The sequence below is a fragment of the Momordica charantia genome (genome assembly GCF_013281855.1).
Source record: "Momordica charantia cultivar OHB3-1 chromosome 9 unlocalized genomic scaffold, Mcharantia_2.0 BLBB01000009.1, whole genome shotgun sequence".
In the NCBI taxonomy this organism is placed as follows: domain Eukaryota; kingdom Viridiplantae; phylum Streptophyta; class Magnoliopsida; order Cucurbitales; family Cucurbitaceae; genus Momordica; species Momordica charantia.
The window spans coordinates 2706635-2727879 of record NW_028275167.1 but is presented as its reverse complement, the minus strand read 5'-3'; the positions used below and the strand labels follow the sequence as shown (position 1 = coordinate 2727879).

General features: G+C 32.0%; 1 protein-coding gene and 1 long non-coding RNA gene across 2 annotated transcripts; one reads left to right on the top strand and one right to left on the bottom strand.

Moving 5' to 3' along the window:
- Positions 1 to 594: 594 nt before the first annotated feature.
- LOC111015320 (thionin-like protein 2) lies at positions 595 to 945 on the top strand. Its single transcript, XM_022290318.2, has one exon. The coding sequence runs from the start codon at positions 595 to 597 to the stop codon at positions 943 to 945; it is 351 nt and encodes a 116-aa protein (XP_022146010.2).
- A 17416-nt stretch (positions 946 to 18361) lies between these two features.
- On the bottom strand, positions 18362 to 19568 carry LOC148208836 (uncharacterized). The gene is made up of 2 exons (XR_015787325.1): positions 18804 to 19568; positions 18362 to 18610 (listed from the first exon to the last, which is right to left on the bottom strand). It is a non-coding gene; the product is annotated as an uncharacterized LOC148208836 (long non-coding RNA).
- Between the last annotated feature and the right edge of the window lie 1677 nt (positions 19569 to 21245).

Below are 21245 nucleotides of genomic sequence, written 5' to 3'. Positions count from 1 at the left end.
AAAATTAATTTTTAAAATTAAATATTTAAATATCATTATGTTAATTACTATTGTTTAACAACCGTGCAATATTTTTATTTATATTTCTTTTATAAATTAGCTACGAGAACAAGAAACAATAAATTTCAATATCGGTGTATCCAAAATTTCTATACAATTTTGTGAATGTTACTAAAAAAGAAAAAACGAAAAATATAGACAATTATCACGCACATGCATGCTTAGATTTCTTAATATTTTTTTTCTTTTGAGTATAGAATGTGAGGATGGTAGATCGAACTCACAACTTCGTCGCAATCACTATAGATATATGCCAATTATCGGTACTCGCTCTGACACACTTTTGTACTAAATTATAAACAAGAACTAAAAAATTACCAAATAGTCTTGAAAATCCATACCATATGCAAATGGCTCAAGTGTTGAAGGTTGATAGTGACTTTGGGGTTGGGGCATCATTTATCGGGTCTGGCCGGGTTGACCCGAATGACGTCAGTCCTCCACTTATTTAAACCTCCCTAGTAAATGAAAGGAAGGAGGAAAAGAGAGAAAAAAAAGGCATATCTCTAGCTGGTGTTGTTGGTTATCGAAGAAATGGAGAACCGGAGAGGGAAGTGGGGTTTAAGTACTGTAATGGTGTGGCTGGTGGTGGTGAGCTCCGTTATGACGACGGCGGAATCCACGTCCTTTCAAGAATGCTACGCCACCTGCTTCGTCATCTGCGCCATCACCCCCGGCGCCTCCTTCTCCGAATGCCCTCTCAAATGCCTGCAGGCCTGCATCATCCCCTCTTTCCCCATCGACGACGCCGCCGCCACCGCCACCGCTGCCGACCGCCGAACGCACAACCATTTCTTCTGCAAGCTCGGCTGCGCAGCTACCTTATGTACCAACTTCACCACCAACCATAACCCAGGTTCCAACATCCACTATCCATATCCATAATCTTTAGAAACTTTCAATTTAGTTTTTACTGTTTTCGTTTGTGAATGTTAAAATTTGTTGGAATGAATTTACCTGCATGATGATTGCAAGTGAATAAAAATTTAGAAGAAGAATTAGGTTTAATTACAGGGAAAGAAGATGAAATTCTAAAGAAACTAGGAACTTCGCCTCTAAATTTCTCAACTTGTTTATTATCATCAGTTAATTTTAATATAAAATTTTAAACTTTTCTATATAATAAATTTTGCCTTTAAATGAAACCCGACTTAATGATAATCGATACCTATCTTTGAATTAATTACAGTTGAACTAAATTGATACCTGTCTCTGATGAAGAAGTACAATAAATGAGGAGATTCGAACTCATGACATCTTCGTCAAAACATGTATTAATTATCGTTGAACTAAGTTCGTATCGACAAATAAGAATTAAATTGAAAAAACACTAATTTCAAAACATACATTTAGCCATTAATTTTCCCTTTTCCATCCCTAGTTTCAGAATTGAATTGACCTTTTGTTTTGTTTTGTTTATGGATGTTATATATGATTTTAATTAATGCAGCTGAAAAGAAAGTGGGAAGATGTGTGGATTCGTGCTCTAGGACATGCTCCATGGATTGATCCACGCCTGAATTGAAGCCAATTCGACAAAACTGGATTTTGCTTTTTCAGTACATAATAATATATATTGTGTGTTTTAGGAAATGAAACCCACATTATTGATAGAATTAATCCATGTTTATTACTTATTAGAATTTCATTCAAGTTTGTGAAACTTGTTAATATAATTATATTATCAAGCGTTTTAATGGATTTGTATTCTATATTTTATGATTGGATGTTCCGTACCCAATATACAAACGATTGGGGAATACATATATTAATGTTGAGTTTTGCATGCCTTTTCATTTAAATATTCTTTTAGAACTATTTTTTTCTAATGCATTAGTAATTTTGAATTATTAACGTTTGATTTGAAATAATCATAATATTAAAACTACCTCTAAAACTAAATGTTATTTTCATTAAGTAATTATGAGACAATTACTCCATAAAAAAATCATTATTATTTTGAGATGAAACTGGTTTTAGTAATGACAAAAGTGATTTTAACCGTTTCAATATGAATTTCATGTTCTTTCTCAAGTACTAGTATACAAAAGTTATTGATCATTCTTTCACCAAAGAATTACATTATTGTTCAACTAATTGAAGTCACATTATATTTATTTTTCTTCTTTCCATTCTTGATTATGGTCTCTATATCCCCTAATAATTAAAGGGGCTAAAATCAAATTTTTTAATACAACAAACGAAAATGAAGATTCAAACTTATGACTTCTTAAACAGAGATTTGTATCAATTATCACTATCCATCGCCCTTCTCACAGAGCCATACGTGGACGTTACCACTCATACGATCAAGATTGGTGTCAATCACCGCTGAATTATCAAAATCAAATTAAATTATGAGGTACGTTGAAGAATAATTTGGTGTTTTATAAAGAGGTTCACGGGTGGGCATTATTATTGGGAAATGGAAGGAAGTTTTTGTTTTGATATTTGGCTGTGTATGGCCCGTGAACTTTCTTTTTGACAAAACGACACAGCATAAGGAGATCAGAATTCAGATCTCACCATTTCAAAACCCTACCTGTGTGCGTCGATGTGAGAGCTAATTATATATTATGGTTCTGTTTTAATAATAAATGTTTTTTATTTTCGAATTTTATTAAAAAATTTAGGGTCTATTTCTTTGGCTTTATTTTCGGATTCACTCACTTGAATAGATTTTAGTGAATATGTTTGACAATTTTATTTTTATATTTTGATTGTTTTTAGATTTTGAATTTGAATCTTTAAAATATAAAATTAATTTAAGAGAATATAAAATTTTTGATAAACATATTATTTTATGTTATAAATTCATTTTTATCTTGTTAAAATTAAAATATTTAAAATATAATATATTATAGATTATATAATATTATTGTACAATAATAATTATACAAAATATTAATAAATTAATTGATATTATTTTAGATTAAATTAAATATTTAGTTGATAACTACAATTAGTTTACAAATATATTTCTAAATTCACCATGAATAAATTTAATTTTCAAATTCTGTTACTAAACACAAATATGAAAACACTTAAAACAAATAATACTTCAATTTTCATTTTTCTTATTATCCAAGGAGTCAGCGGCCCTTTGGCGTTTGTGTGTCCCTGGGGAGTTATGTATGATGTTTTTTTTTTTTTTTTTTATATTTTAGAAACATTTTAAAAAGTGTATAGAAAATTTTGAAACAAACAAAACAAGTTTCTTATTTCTTGTTCCTGTTTTTAATATGTTTTAAAACATATATAAGCTTTATTTATTCTTGAATCTACGAGTGTTGGAGGCAATGCAATTCTATTTTCATTTATTAAAAAAGAGGGAAAAAAAAAGGAACCGAAACATTCTAAAAGAGGTCAACAAAATCAAGTTTCTTGTTCCCGTTTCCAATTTTTTCTAAATACATAAATAAAATATTGTGTTATTATTTTTTACTTATATAAAATACATAATAAATATTAAAAAAACTGCAGCTTAGAATACCCTCTATGCAGATCAGTCCAAGTCTTTGCCTCGTTCCTCTGCCATAAATCAAGTGAAACCCTTGATCACATATTGCTACACCGTCCTTACACATCTTCACTTTGGCATCGGTTGTTTGGTTTTTTCAGCTTATCTCCTCCATTTTAAGGGCACGTGCAATAGTAGTTACACCCTCGGTGCAATAGTCGTAATACTCTTTGGTGCAATATCATGGGATCCATTTTATGGTTAGTTTGGTTGGAGAGGAACAATACAACTTTTTGTTGACGTCTCCAAATCTTGCAACCGCCTTTGAGATGACATTATTGTTCTAATTTCCTCTGGGTCTTCCAGATCTTAATTCCTTCTTTTGTAATTACAAAATCTCTTCCCTTTCACTTAATTGAGGTGTTTTTACTTAGCCTCTCCCAAATTTCTTTTCTATACGTGAAATGATTTTGGTACTTTTCGAAACAAGATAAGGCACCTCTAGACTCAAGATTTCGGACTCTAGAACATTTTCGGCTCTATATTGATCTCACCATACAACAGTGAAAAATATGAAAAGAAAAGAAAAGACATGATTAGAACTCAGTGGACACATAAGGTAGGATGTGGGATCTCCTAGCTGTCTTGGACCATGTACTGAGAGTAGGGACATAATTAGTAATATATATTTTCACTAAAACCAAACCAATAATTTAAATCAATTTTCTATAATTCAAATTACAACATTATTTGTGTAAAATGTTATATAATTAATTTATAAATGGTTAACAATTTAAAAGATAATCATATTTAAATGGTAGATTTAGAATTCCCCTCAATTTGATTTCTCTCAATTCCATGGTATACCCTAAAATTGTAACATGAAAATTGGAAAAAAAACAAAAAGACGTGACAAGAACTTAGTGGTACACAAAGGTGACAACTATGCAAACTCATTGATAAATGGGATTCCAAGTCATGGTACACTCGCCAAAAACAAAACACTTGTTCGTTGTATAACCTTCAAGTAAATTATAATGCTCCAGAACTAAGGATGAATCAAAATTCAACGTCTAACGACGCGGATATTACCCCAACTATATATACGCATTCAGATTTTTAAGAAAATTTATTAAATTAAATTTACTCAACCCATCAACTTAAACTTTTGAGTTGGATGGTAGTTTATTCATCTTTTGGTATTAGATCCCAAAATGTTCAAAGGAGCATCTGGTCAAAAAATGGGATACAACCAATAGATATGAGTTTTGAAAAATAAATGTGCTCCTGACAATTTCCCCTTCCACAAATATCCAGATAAACAAAGCCAATCACACAATACAATAAGAAACTAAGGGAAAAACAATAAATGAAACAAAGAATTTATATTGTTCACCCATATAGCTTATGGGATACGTCCAGCCAGCCTTCCGCTTAGATGTGGGTTTCATTATAATCAGAATTAGATACAAGCACTCTCAATATCAAACCCAAGATATTTACCTTTAGAGGTCCCAACAAAAGTCATCTAAAGTCCTCCAGCTTCTAAGTATTTAACATTATACTTAGATACAAGAATAAAAGAGAACTCACGAAGAATTAAGATACAAGAATTACCCCAAACAACGATCTCGATCGACCCTCTTTGTGTGTTGCCAACGTCCCGAGTCGTTGCCTCTGAACTGCCACTGCCACTAATCCCCTTTGATTTTCGACGGAAACTCAATCCTCACGTCTGAAGAACCATAACAAAATGATATATGTATTTATAGACCAGTGCTGCAGCGTTAGCGTCTCAATGCTACGGACGCTAGGCGCACTCGTTGAGACGTTGTCCCTAGCGTCTCAACGCTCTTACTTTTTGCAGCGTGATGTCCCGCTTTTGCAGCGTTGAGATGCTCTGATGTCGCATCTCAATGTTGTCCCCTCAGCCAACGTGCCCATGCAGCTCCAATTCATTTCTTCATCCAATTCTTCGATCTTCAATTGTGGTTTGGCTTCATCGATCCCAACAATGAGCCACCCCTCTCGCGTTGCCATTGGATTTTGAGATGAAATCTCATGAATATCGTTAGTCATAGCACAAGGAAGAAAATTGCTCCAAGACAACCCACACTAAACCTTCTTGAAAGCTCTTAACAAAGGACAAGATAAGGTGATCACAATTAATTAAGGTGGATAGGTTTATGAGTCAAGACTTGAATAATTTCCCTTCCACTTTATATAGTAATGCTTGCACTACTCACCAAGTATTTGCCTATTTAAGAAACTCTCTCCCCAAGGACTCAAAGCACACAAAGCCTTTGGAAAAAGAGTGGAAAGTGAAGGGAGTTGAAGTAGTAGTTTTTGTGGCAATTTTGAGCTTATTTGCAGGCAGGTCCACAGCCCGGTTCGGGGATTGCTTTGCCAAGTGCTACGGTCCATGCTGTTATACACCCTTCGATTCCATCTACTGCTCTACAAAGTGCGTTACACAATGCGCCGGGGCCGCCTCCTCCTATGCCTTCCCCACGGCCTTCCACAAGCCCACTACTGCTTATAACTTCTGCAAGCTTGGTTGTGCCACCTCTCTTTGCACCAACTTCAGCACCAAGAATGACCCCGGTTCGTATCTTTTTTGGTTAAATTACAAGTTTGATGTGTCTTTTCCGTTTGAAATTTTATTTTTATATAGTTTTGTATTTTTGAGAATTATATATGCATGTGCGTGTTTGCTCACCTTTCTTAGAAACACATTTGAACTCTCGATCAGATTTAAAAAATGAAAACAAGTGAAACTAATGTTAACCAGCCTCATTTTCAAAAATAGAAAACAAGAACAAAATGGTTATCAAACGAGGTCTTAACACTTACGTCACCAAATGCCAAAATTTACTTGAAGTTAGTCCGCCACGTAATCTTTGAATAATATATAAATCTAACGGAGGACACAAAAGTTTAAAGTTGGGGGATCTATAAGACACCAACCTTTTCGAAATTCCAAAGATCTAATTTAAAATTTTTCAAAGTATCGGGGTTAGATAGTCACGACCCTAAATGTTTAGGGGCTAAACTTGTAATTTATCTTCTATACTTTTTGTTATCATCTTTCAATCTCTTCTCTTTCTTTCTCTCTAGTTTTGATACGGTAGATGGTTTAATTGGCTTATGTTTTTTTTTTTTTGGACGAATGTGGCAGCTGTGAAGAAAGTGGAAAGCTGTGTGGACTCGTGCTCTCGAACATGCATGAACGCTTGAGAAGGATGGAGCCAGAGCTGGGGTTTAGCTTTTAAGATACCATGAATAAATAAAAATTTGTCATTGGTGAAAAAAAAAAAAAGCATTTGGCTAAAAGCTTTACCCCAAAGTTTAAGTTAATTAAGCATTGTATTAAGATATAGTTTCAAAAGTTCAAGTGTGTGAAAAACACAAGGTTGCTTTTATGATCTTATGTATATCATACCTTGTGATACAAAACACTCACTAATTTTATGATGAGAATGTCACGTATAATTGAAAAAATCTAACCTTAGATTTTAGTTCGAATCCCCACCGGCACGTAGGTGAAGTGGAAAAAAAATCAACAAAAAGGGGTAAAAATCTCCAAAAGAAAAAAAAAATTCACCAATTTTGATGGAAATCCAACTTTGACCAAGATTTGAGAGGTCAATGTTGATGGAAATATTGAAGTTTTAAATTTTAGGAAAATGTTCACGTTGACCGACTTTCTTCTAAAAAGATTATATAATATTATCATATAATTTAACTAAAAATATTAATAAAGTAGAACAAAGAATATGGTATAAGAGGAAAAGTAAAATGAAAAGAGAGAATGTAACCAAATTAGAGTTATATAATTTCTGAAATTGCAAACAAATCTCGTGCCCTCAAAACTCAAGGAATTAACAATGAAAATGTTGCCAAATTTCTGTTTTAGAGATTCTATTAAATAAAAACTAAAAGAAAATAGAACAAAACTTGTCAGTGGCCACCTGAGCCAAGCCACATGTACCAATTCAAATGGTGGGCTTTATTACTATTTTTGTTGTCTCTAATTTTCTTTTCTTATTTAAATTCATCATTTTTTAAAAATTTAGTTAAAAAAATATGTGGAGTTTTTATGGTTGTGTAACATTTTTGGCTCCATATTCTCAACAAATATAAAAACGAATAGAAAAGACACGACTACAACTCAATAGACAAAAGATAGGACAATTGTAAATATGGACTATACGGAGTAAGGAGAGAGACATAATTACTAATTAGTGTTATACTTGTGCACTAAAATTAACCAAAACCATTAACACTTAAAATGAATATTTTATAATCGAAAAACAATTGAGAATGAAATTAAAACATATCATACACATGTGTGTATATATATATTAGGTTAAAATACTAGTTTGGTTGATGTACTTTCAGCCTTGGTTCATTTTGGTCCCCGTATTTTGAAAATATTTGTTTTGGTCCCTGTATTTTAAACTTTGGTTCATTTTATTCCTCGTACTTTCAAAATGTACATTTTGGCCCCTCTACTTTTAAAAAAGTGACTATTTTAGTCCCTTAATTTTGTTCTTAATCTCATTTTTTATATTACAATTTCAACACCGCACTAAAATCAATATATTTCTTCAAATGTAAACATTACTTTATGCTAAAACATTGTCGTTATGCGTAAAATATGTGTTAAAATTTTATAGAGGGGCTAAAATAATCACTTTCTAAAAGTAGACCAACTAAAATGAACATTTTCAAAATACAAGGACTAAATTGAACCAAAGTTTAAAGTATAAGGATCAAAATGAATACTTTCAAAGTACGGGGACCAAAAAGAACCAAGACTGAAAGTACATAGATCAAACTAGTATTTTAAGATAAGCCCAGGTCACTCATGTGACAGAGGAAATACTTAGTACTATACTACAGCTACTGACAAATTATTAGTGTTTAATTTAATTAAAAACACGTTTTCATTATCTTTTCACTTTCATTTAATTTCTTCCTACGAATGCTTCAAAATCATTTTAAATTTAATTATAAATTTAACCAACTTGTTTATTTAGGGCTCTAATTTTATTAAGTAATGTAACATTTCACAGCTATTTATATTTTTGTTTTCATTTTTTAGAACTGTTCTCTTAAAAGTAGAAATTTTAGAAACTAAAAAAGAAAGTTTTTTTTTATCTTCTATTTCTAATTTGTTCCCATATAAACAAGATTTTTTTTTGTCTTACCATTTTTGCATAGGTGTTGGAGGTCATCAAATTATATTCTTCCTTATTAAAAAAAAAAGTGAAAAACATTACCAAAGAGTTCGAAGATATGGGTTTCAACTTTAGATGGAGATTACTAATATCTTACTTGGTACAACGAACCTTTTGATTTTAATTATTATAGGTCCATGATTTTAACATGGTTACTCAAATATTGGGAGAAAAATGTCCAAGATTCAGATGAATAAATTAATTACATAGTTTTCTTTTTCGTTTTCTTTTTCATTTCCTATTTTTCGCGTATTGATTTGTAGGGAAGTGAATGTTATGAAACTACAACATATATGAATGCGGTCATCGTGATATTTATTTGATATCAGTGAGCTACTATTTCTTATTGTTAATTGATTTTGAGATGTAAATCATAGATATTAATAATAACTAAATTGTTGAATTACATTTACCCAATTAATCAACTTAAGTTTTTAGGTTGAGTGGTGGTTTATTCATCGTGTTGTTGGGTTGTCTATACCATTTAAGGATGAATAAATTAAACAACCACCCAACCCAAACACTCTAAAAGCTGATGGGTCGAGTAAATTTAATTTATATATTGGATATCTAAAAGAACGAAGAACGAAGAACGAAGAACGAAGCATAAAGGAGAAAAAAAGGGTAAAAGATGAAATGGTTGTGGACCTTAATTACTAGAAACGTGGCATATTTAGAGTTGTGGGGTTGTTCTGGAAGGCGCAATGTGCAGCGCAGCCTATGAGGCAGAAGGAGTGTTCCATGGGATCAAAACCATGAAGGCAGGTTGAATGGGTGCAGTCGTTCAAGCAATGGGAGTAATCAGACCCTTCAGATTTGGAGCTGCCTGCAAATAAGCTCAAAACCACAACAAAAACTACTACTACAACCTTAATTTTAATTCCAAACACTAGTTAAATTTGTGTGCTATAATTGGAACAACAAATCAAGTTTCTTAAATAGCCAAATACTTCACACATAACCTTATTATTTTTTCTATTTCGGACACGTGCTCGACACGCCATAGACACGCGGTCGACACGCGTGGTTGTGTCAGCCTTCATACAAGGGATGGAGTTGTCTTAAAAATAAGAAAAAGGGTTAAATTAGTCCGAAGAAATAAAACGAGTGTCCGAAGATACATAAGGAGTGACAAGAAGAGAATTTGAAGAAGAAACAAAATAAAAGGTAGAATAGACAAAAAAAAAAAAAAAATTGAAGAAATAAATAGAGGTGGCTGCAATATTACCTTCTAATGAGTGAAAATCTGACACTATTTTTCATGTCTAACAACACATGGATGGACCAAGTTGCGTCAATAATTTGGAGTTTTCACGTAAATTTTTCTCAAGTATTTTTTTTGCTTTTTCTTGATGGAGAAGTAAGAAGTTTTCCCATCAAGTGGTATCTTTAATTTCTGGGGATGATGTGAAGTTGTACAATATTATCTGGATTTCCACATCATAAAAGATAAAATCTTGAAAAAAACTATGATATTGTGAATAATGTGGGTTGTTCAGTATTTACAAATTAACGTCGTTAAGGGAGTGAAACATATATGAATCCGAGTGAAGATTTACGTGGAAGAATTTGATAGAAGGATCAACTTCGATTTGTGACAAGTGAAAAAGTAAATACGCGTTGATACAAGACCTTTGAAGAGAAGACTAACGGGCGGTACTTCTAAAAAGCTAAGTCACGGATCAGAGGAGGGATATTATTGATATATTTTCACTAAAACCAAAAACCAATAATTTAAATCAATTCTCTCCGAGTCAAGTTGGAGGAGCAAAATTATTGGTGTAAAATGTTAGAACTAATTAATAAATAGTTAACCATTTAAAAAGATAATCATATTTAAATGGTAGATTTTAGCATCTAAAACTCACATTCATCATATAATGCCTTTGATAATGTTGTTTCTTACATATTCTTTGAAGAACATGAGGTCTTTTAATTAGTTCATACTTGTAATTGGAAATGGTTCTTAGAAAAACTTTTTAAAAAATTATTCAAACATAAAAAGTTGCTTTATACCAATGCAACACATTTAATCTCTATATTGTAATAATAATATTAATATTTTTATTGCTCTTTCGTATTTGTTGTTGAAATACAACACTAACTATCTAGAAGCTTTTTGGAGTCTCTACATATTTCTCTTATGGGTAATAGCTAGTCCTTCTAGATTGTTCTCGAAGATTGTAAATAAATATCTAAAAGAAAATGGTCTAGAAACGTCTAAGGCTTTTTTCTTAGGGATTCTAGAGAAATCTTTTAGATAAGCATACAAAAGAATTATGTAGAATATGTAAGATTTGAGAGGAGCTTAGAAAGTTCTTTTTACTTAGGCTCCAAGGATCTTTCTCCTATAAATAAGAGAGATGTCCATGTGAATGAAGCGAAAGAGTGAAGAGAGTGAATTAAGTGAAGTGAGTGAAGAAAGAGAGAAAAGTTAGAGAGTGTGAGAGAGTCTTCCATCAAGAGTGTCCATATTTCTACTTTCCTAATCAAAATATCTTTCTTCAAGCCATCGTCTTTTTCCTTTTGTGCTAATTCATTCAACACTTGGTATCAGAGCTACGCTAATTCATTCAACATTTGTATAATTTCTCTCAATTCCATATGTATACCCTAAAATTGCAGCATGAAATTGGAAATTGAAACCATCATAGGTGGCTCATTGGTCCAAAGAGGCTAGGGTAATTCCTATGTATCTGTTAATCACAATTTTTCAAAATTTTCATGTTCCCATTCCTTTTTCTTGATGTCTTAATCCATGACAGTTATATTGAATAAGCCCGAATTTCTACTAGTGAAAATTGATTTCACAAACCGTCAACAATTTAAAAGCATGGATACTCATCATATATGTAAATTATAATACACCCTATAACTCATAAAGATGAATCGAAATTCAGAAGCTAACAACCCCGATATTCTCCAGCTTTACGCATCCAGATTTCTAAAAAAGTTTCTTTAAATGTCATAATTGCTCCAAGATAAACACACACTAAATCTGTTGGAAAATTAAGCGCTCCAAACAATTTCTCTAGTTATATCCATTTATCTAAACAATCACACAATACACAGAGAAAATATATGGAAAGCAATAAATGACAGAAACATTTATATTGGTTCACCCCAAAATGAGCTATATGTTTAGTCTTCCACTTGGATATGAGTTATAATAAGATATTGGATACAAGCGCACTCTAAATAAATCCATATTCACTCTAGAGGTCCCAGCAACAAAGTCCCATAACTTCTAAATATTTAACCTATTATACTTAGGTATAGGAATGAAAATTCACAATATAATCAAGAAGTAATTACCCAAATACGTGGATCTCGATCTACCCCTCCGTATGCTGTCAACCCCAAGTCGTCACCTCTGAAATGCCACAAACTATCTCACCCACAAATTCGCCGCCACAACCTTTTTCTAAATTTTTAAATCAGCTTTTATATTTTTGTTTGGTTGTTATTCCAAACAAAGTCCCACATTTCAGTTACCATTATCCGTCCCACCTTTTTTTTTCATTCTTTGTTTTGTTTTGCTCCAATTGTGGTTTTGACTCCACATCCAATCCAAACAAAACTTCTTAATCAATGGACAAGACAATAATAAAGGTGATCACAATTAACGTGGATGTTTAATTAGAGTTCAAGGCTCCAGTAATTTTCTCTCCCACTCAATGGTAATGTTTCCTCTACTCTCACCAAGAATTTGCCTATTTAAGAAACTCTCTTCCCAAGCACTCAAACCACACAAAAGTTTTTCAGTTATTGAAAAATAGAATTAAAATGAAGGGAGTTGAAGTAGTAGTTTGATGGTGGCTTTGAGCCTATTTGCAGCCAGGTTCACCTTGGAGATTCCTATGCCAAGTGCTTCGGTTCATGCTGTTATACGCTCTTCAAATCCATCTACTGCATTGGAAAGTGCGTTAGAGAATGCGCTTGGCCTTCAACAACAAGGCCACTACTTCTACTACTACTTATAACTCCTGCAAACTTGACTGTGCCACTTTTCTTTTAGTTAAATTATAAATTTGATCTCTTGAACAAAATTCCAATAGAAAAACTTCCCTGATTAAGATGAATAAATTAATTAAGTAGCATTTTTCTTTTCATTTCCTCCTTTTTCGCCAATTGATTTGTAGGAAAGTGAATGTCGTGAAACTACAACCATGAATGCAAAAATCTTACCATTTTTATCATAAGCATGATTTATATAGATCATAAGAGCAACCTATATGTTTTTACACATTGTTGGGTGCATGCTTAACTATTTTTATTTATTCATAGTATCTTAAAGCTAAACTCCACCTCCTCATTTTTCAGCTTCGAGAGCACTGAGTACACACAGCTTCCCACTTTCTCTACAAAAGAAAAACATCTATTGTACCAAAATTAGGGAGAGAAAAGAGAAGAGATAGAGGGGGCTAATAAAGCACAAAAGAATAAATATTTGAATAAAAAAGTTACAATTTTTAGAGTTGTGCCTACCCGGCATGCATTTTGAAAGAGCTTTAAATTGGGTACGTGGAATTTAAAAAATATTGGTGGGGAAGGTTTTAATAAATCTCTCAACTTTTAACTTTCGTGTCAATACGCGTATATTGATTATACTATTAAAGGATTACACAGTCCGTTAACTTCAAACAAATTTAAACATTTGGTATTGGCACATTCAATTAAGAACTTATTTGATAAGAGTTAAGAATTCCACATTAAAAAGAGAAGGGATCTAATGAGAGTTTATAATATAAGTAGGCTATTCCTCTCATTTGCCAATTGATTTTGATATGACTTTGTTTTTGTTTCAAACCCAAAAAGTCTCTTGAGATAATTGTCCTCCCTTATATATGTCATGGATCACCTCTTTCCCTACCAATGTGGGACTTTGTTTGTACTCTTTACAAACCCAACAATAGCAGTGGAAGCTAGAGAAAATTTATTAATTTAGCCCTTGACACATAACCATCCACCCTCTTGTCATCACTTTATCGTATCCCTATTACTTTTTCTATTTCGAATATGCCACATGCACTGAGTGTTAAGGATAACGGTATCCTTCGTGCATCGAGTATCTTCACAATTGTATGATATTATTCACTTTGGGTGTAATGCCCAGGTCCAGGATTTAGAATCCTGGTCCGAACCCTCATAATGGTATCAAAACGGAACCTTCCAGTACGATGTGGTTCGACAAGATGAACCAATGCGGAAGCTGGTGGGCATGTGACGTCCGAGTAGAAAGGAGAGGTACATGAATGAACGGATACCACATTCGAATGAGAAGGATCTTGAGACCATGGAAGAATGGTTAAGAAAATGTTTAAAAGAATCGATAGTTATTACCTATACCAACAAGGTGCACCTTCCTTTTCGGTTGCTCAATCCTAAGAACTCATCTCCTAGTTTCTTTACTAAGAAGCATGTGAGTGAGAACAAAGCATACTCTATTCTAAGTAGCTAAGAATTAGACCGTGGCGTGGCCAGGTCGCAGTGGACACAGAGGAATGTCGGGGTAATTAAGGCCAAATCCGCATTCCGAATCCTGATTCTAAGACGTTTCAATAACTCTCATGGAATCGCTTTTAGTGCTTTATATAATTTTACTCCTCTCTTATATACCATGAATCATACTCTTCTCTAATCCGTGTTCGTTTACATGCTACTTACAAACCTAGCACAAAGAGAGAGAGAGAGAGAGGAAAAAAAAAAGTAGAAGAGACGGAAATTTTGAAGATAAGGAAAGAATAGCGGTGGCTGCTGCATGCAGCATCCTTCAGGCAATATTCCCTTCTAATGAATAAAAATCTGACACTATTTTTCATGTCTACCAACACATGGATGGACCAAGTTGTATCAATATTTTAATAGTAGCAGGTTGTGTTTAAACTTTAAACTCATAACACTACCTTTTTTAACCATTTTTTTAGAAACCTTTTTTTTCCCTTTACTTTTCACTAATTATTTAAGTCAATTTTAATTTAATTTAAAGATTAAATAGTTTTGTTCATATTTCCATTTTTGAAAACTTGAGTATTTCTTTTTTATATGTTATGTAAAAATAAAAAATAAAAATAATGTCTCCCACATGCCACACGTCCTACATTTTTAAAAATTAACGTTTCCGTATCTTGTATCTGTACTTCTTAAGCCACATGTGCCAATATAAAAAAAAAGTTATAATATGTGGATTCGTTAGGGATATGTTTTGGGAGTGATTTTGGTACGACCAAAAATCACTTTTTCTATGGTTAAATTCACATTAGTACAAATTAAAAAATTGATTTTAACAAAGTTTAAAATCATTTAAATTGATTTTTAAGATATCTGAGAAATCAATTATAACTATTTTTTTTTTCAAAATCATTTATTCTACATCATTCCAAAACACACCCTAAGTTTTTTCCAAGAAACAAAAACCCGACCCAAAGCAAAAATTAAGTTTAAACCAAAAATCTAGGATTTTTAATTTCAGTTTGAAGTTATTTAAGAAAAACATGAGTTAGAAAATAATTTTATAGATTTTGAATATAACAATGTGGTAAAAAAATGGAAAATAACATCAAACGTAATTAGGGATCCATTTTTCATCCGCCGTTGCTCCAACTTTTATGAGAACGCCTTTTCTTAGAGGTTTAGACACATCGAGTTTATCTCCGATAGAGGTCATCTTCGTCACTATGGACTCTCTCAAATTTGCCAATAAAATTTTCAATTGCTATACTTGAGGTCCTATAAAATCCCGCGAGAGGAAGTTCATGTTAAGGATCTCACATTGATAAAATAAAAGACTTAACAATGGTTTATAATAGACATGAGCTACTCCTCCTCTTACCAATTGATTTTGAGATAGAACCCATAAATATTAATATGGTATCAGAGCTCCACCAGTTATCGTGCCCAAGGTAAACGCTGGGTAGCCAAGTGCGGAGCGGATAACTGTTGAAAGCATCTAAGTAGTAGTAAGCCCACCCCAAGATGAGTGCTCTCCTATTCTCCTATTCCGACTTCCCCAGAGCCTCCGGTAGCACAGCCGAGCGGGGATGGAGCGACAGAAGTTACCTTTTCTTTTTTGGGGTCAATATCAGCAATGCAGTTCATCCAACGATAAACCTAATCCGAATGAGAGAGCTACGACACAATCAAGCCCTCACGAACAAAATGTTGAAAATTGAATCGTACCAGTCTATACTGGGGATTATTACTGATTTTTTTACTTGCTGTTTTCTTTTTTCATTCTTTCTTCTCTTAATTGAAGAAAAAAGAATAGATGAGTCGTTTATCATCCAGATGGGTGGAATCATCATTTTGAATATCTCTCCTTTTTTTTTTTTTTTTTTGAGTACAAGACATCCGATTGATGAGTCTTGTTGATAGAATCTTACACACACCACACTATGTTTTAGAGGGTTATTCCAGTGATCAATCTCATTATCTCCGATTGCAAAATGCTTTCCTTTTTCTTCAGCTGTTAATTAACTTCATCTTCTCCACCTGACGGCTGAGCAATTCCTCCGCCCTTCTGTAGAAAAAGCCACGAACACCACCCAGCAGAGAGATTAAACCCCTACCCTTAATGAACTACCACCGGTCACCACCCTTCTACTTCTTTTCGCAAAGAAAAGAGAGAACCATAAAGAAATATATTTGGTGCGAGATATTTGAATTTATGAGAGATGTTAAATGCTTCAAAAGAAAGATTTTTCAACCAATCAAATTTTGATATTTATTTAACCCCAAAGCTCCATAAATTTGATTTTTTTCTTTTTTTTTTTGACACAACAAAGGCGAAAAATGGGTGTGCCATAAGGTCTGAATAGACTAATCAAGAAAGCAGAACTAAATTTGATATAAAATCAAACTGAAAAAAAAAAATTTGTGGATATACTCCTACATATTTTTATCAAAATTCCTAATTTTCTCCTCATTCTTTTAAGAGACATTAGATACCATTATTTAGAAAGTTGAAGCTGACATTGTCATCCGAAATCCTAAATGCATGAGTCACACAAATTGATAACTTTGTTGACATTTGTGAATTAAATGATGTTTTCCATTAACGAAAAATTGTTTGTAATTAAGGAAAAAAAAAGGACCAGAAATTGGTCTTCAATCTTATCACAAACCAATGAAAAATATTAGTTATTCAGAATTTGGTGGAAGTTCTATAGATGGTCAAGATTACCCTACTAAACACAGGTCAATTAGGGTAGACTTCATTTAGTTCAAGGTGAAGGTAGAATTTAACAATACTAGACAGCAGAGCATAGTTCAGTGGTAATATATTGATATGTACTCATTCCTTTGAGATCGGAGATTCGATCCCACATATCTTTATTAAGATTGTTTCGCGTAATACATTCTCTAACTTATGTTTCTTATTTCTTGCTTCTAAGGAATATAAATTATTTTTTTAATCATTTTAGAACTTTGTGGGCAAATTAGTTAAAGAAAAAAAATCAGACTTCCTTTTTGTTTTTTATTTTTAGAAAAAACATAAAGACAAGTATTATTTTATCCTTTATTACTAATAAAATTAAAAATAAATATATAATAAAAAAATAAGTATTACGTAATGTTTGTTAATTTTATTTTGTTGAAATTAATTTATTTTTTATGCATGGTTATTTGGAAAGTCATTTCTAATTATACATCATCCAGCCTAACTTTTCAAGTTCTAATACAATTTTGAACTTAAAGAAAAAAGGAAAAAATTTCTATTGACAATTTTCAAAAAGAAAAATGCATCAATTGCAAAATTAGACCACCCAAGTCTATAAGTCGTCCTAAAACAAAAGTGTTCCATTATCAAATAAATAAAGAAAATTGTGCCTTTATTTATAATTTTTAAAATTTGGAAATACAAAATTGTTGTTTTAAAAGTTTTTTTTTCTTTTTTTTAGAATCACATATATGTACTACTACTCCCACCCACCTATCCCAACACTTTAGAATTCCACCTATCCCACTTCAAAAGACACTTTAGAATTTTTATTATTCGAGAGAAGTATGTGGTGGTTATTATTCTGATAACAGAAAAATAAAATCTGACTTTCCAACCAAACAAACACTTAGTTTTAGAGACGATTTAAAAAATGTTAGATAAATGTAAGAGTAAAAAAAAGATGCAATTTTCCAATTTTGCACATAAATGTATAATATTTTACAAATTCATGCATCCTTTTAATGAAAAATGATAGCAAGTTTAGTTATAATTTTTTATTTTTTTAAGATGCAGAAAAATTAATGTGCAGTTGGAAAATAAAAAAATTGCCAGAAAAGGGTTGAGTGGTCGAAAAATTAGAAATAACCACCGGGATGATTGAAGACATAAACCATCAATCCTTGCATGAAGGTTGCAGCCGCAAGAAATGAAAAATATATTTAAGAATTTTGGTCCTTTACATATGAGATTCTTCATAAACGGATATATATTGACAAAAGTATAAATATTTGAGATAATAGACATTTTTGTTATTGGTATGATAATATATATATATATTAGGAAGTTAATAGATTAGTTATTGTGCTTAATCACAGTTAGTACGATATATATAGTTCATAAAAGCAACCTTATCGTTTCACACACATTAGTAATAGGTGCCTGCAGAAACACTTTGGAACTATATATATATCTTAATACATGGCTCTATTAACATAGATTTGGGGTAAAGCTTTTAGCCAAATGGTTTCTTTTTTTTTCACCATTGACATATTTTTATTTATTTATAGTATCGTAAAGCTAAACCTCAGCTCTCGTTCCATCCTTCTCCAGCATTCATGCATGTTTCAGAGCACCAGTCCACACAACTTTTCACGTTGGTCACAGCCGTCACATCTTGTATAACATCTATAAAAAAAAACATAAACAACTTAAAAGCATCCCTAACAAATAACTCATTCCCTCTTAATTAATTATAGTCTATATTTACGATGATTTTACATGTTTTTTAAAAAAAATAAAAAAAAATAAGACAAATGAATAAGAGAGATAAACATAAAATTAGGTAGCGAGAGAGAAAAAGGAAGAAGTAAGACGTTACGGGGATTATTTTTGTTGGTGCAAAGAGAGGTGGCACAGCCAAGTTTGCAGAAGTTATAAGTAGCTGTAGCCTTGTAGTTGTTGTCGTTGATGGCGCAACTTATCATACAACCTGTCGAGCAGGCTACAAAAAAAAAATCCTGACTGCATTGGGAAGTGCAGCGGTTCACGCAATCCCAATCGGGGGAACTCCCTTTGGAGCTGCCTGTAAATACGCTCAAAACAACAACCAAAACTACTGCTACAATCTCTACTCTTCCCTTCATTTTCATTTTTATTTCCAAACAGTATTTAAATTTGTGTGCAACAACACAGTTTCTTAAATACCCAAATACTTGACTGTTGCCCTTATTCTTTTTTTCTGTTTCGGACATAGAAAAAGAAAAAAAAAGGTGGCGTGGCTGCTGCATGCACCATCCTTCAGACACTATTTTTCATGTCTGCCAACACATGGATGGACCAAGTAATTGTATCAATAATTTAATACTACGTAGCAGCTACCATGTTTTAAGAAACCTCTCTATTACTTTTTTCCTAATTTTTTAACTCAATTTTGATTTAATTTAAGATTAAATAGTTTGTTAATATTTCCATTTTTTAAAACTTGAGTATTTGTTTTTTCATATATTATATAATAAAAATAAAAATAACATGTCCCACCACATGTACTACATTTTAGAAATTAACATTTCTGTGTTTTGTGTCTATTATAAACCATGTAAGGTCTTTTCTTTTATTAACGAAATTTTTAATATTTCTCGTTAGCAGTATCGAAAGTTAATATATAATTAAAAAGAGGAAAAAATTTGGCTCGAATAATTAAGAAGTTAACAACTAAGAGAGAGATACAAAAATAAGAAAAAGTTTAAAAAACAAAAACGATGAGGTTATGGGCTTGTTTCAAAATTTGAAATTTTTAAAATGTAGAATTACATTAAAAAGAATAAAATATTGATAAATATATTACTTCATATTATAAACTCATTTTATGTTTGTTAAAATTAAAACATATAAAATATGATGTATTCTAAATTATATAACGTTGTAAAATAATCATTATACAAAATTCATAAAAAAAATATTAATAAATTAATTAATATAACTTTATATTAAACTAAATATTTAGTTTGTACTACTTCTAATTTACAAATATATTAACAAACACACATTGAACGATTTTTCAAATTGAGATTCAATTATCAAATCTGCTATCAAACACGTATCTGAAAACACTGAAAACAAACAATACTAACTCTAGTTTTCATTGAATCTCTTATTTTTAAATTTCTGTTTTCTGATTACTAACCAAACGCACTCTACACTTTTTGAAAATTCTAAAGATCTAATTTAAATGTTGGAGGCTAAACTTGTAACCCTATTCGATCTCATTCTTCTCTGATCTCTAGTTTTGATATATAGATGTTTTAAGTTGCTTATGCATTGTTTGTTTTTGTTTTTCTAATAGATGTTATAACATATGTGACTGCTGTGACCAACGTGGAAAGTTGTGTAGACTGGTGCTCTGGAACATGCGTGAATGCTTGAGAAGAATGGTACAAGAGTTGGGGTTTAGCTTTTAAGATACTATGAATAAATAAAAATATGTCAGTGGTGAAAAAAACCATTTGGCTTAACCTTTATCCAAATCTATGTTAATTAAGCTATGTATTAAGAATTATGAACAAATTAATTAGAAAACGGCCCAAGAATTCAGATGAATAAATTTATTAAGTAGCTTCTTCTTTCTTTTTTTTTTTTCATTTCCTCCTTTTGGCCTATTAATTAGAAAAAATTTCTCGCAGAAGAAGAAAAAATAAAATGGAAAAACCAAATACTCAAGTTTTAATTAAAAATTGGAAATATTAACTAAACTATTTAATCTTTAAATTAAACTAAAATTGACTTAAATAATTATGAAAAAGTAGAAATATATATTCGAGAAAAAAGAAAGTAATAGAGAGGTTTCTAAAAAATGATAAAAAGAAGGATGCAGCAGCCACCACTAATTTCTTCTTCCTCTTCAAATTTTCTGTCTCTTCTAATTCCATTTTATTTTAGGTTGGTAAGGAAATGCAAATATCTGAAGTGAATGATATATGGTGGTATATGTTATGAGAAGATAAAATGACATCCGACTAAGCGACAGAAGACCAAAATTGAGCCCAGGGAGAAGTAGGCTCAGATGCACGAAATCAGGTAAGGAAGCCGGAATCCAGCGACACGGGTCGGTTGGGTCTGCTCCGAGTAGGCCTCGACGCTGAGAGACTTCTCGGTCCACCCCTGAGAACTCTAATGGCTCTAGCTCCCTCTGACTAATGTCTCAAACTCATCTCACCTCGACTCTCGATCTAATGTTCGATTTCCATAAATAGGAAGGTAAATCCAACCCTAGAGATATACTTGGATGACAAATATCGATATAAAATCTTTTGGATGAAACCAA

Excerpts from the sequence above, each read along its gene's own strand:
- LOC111015320 (XM_022290318.2), top strand. The coding sequence starts at position 595 with ATGGAGAACCGGAGAGGGAAGTGGGGTTTAAGTACTGTAATGGTGTGG.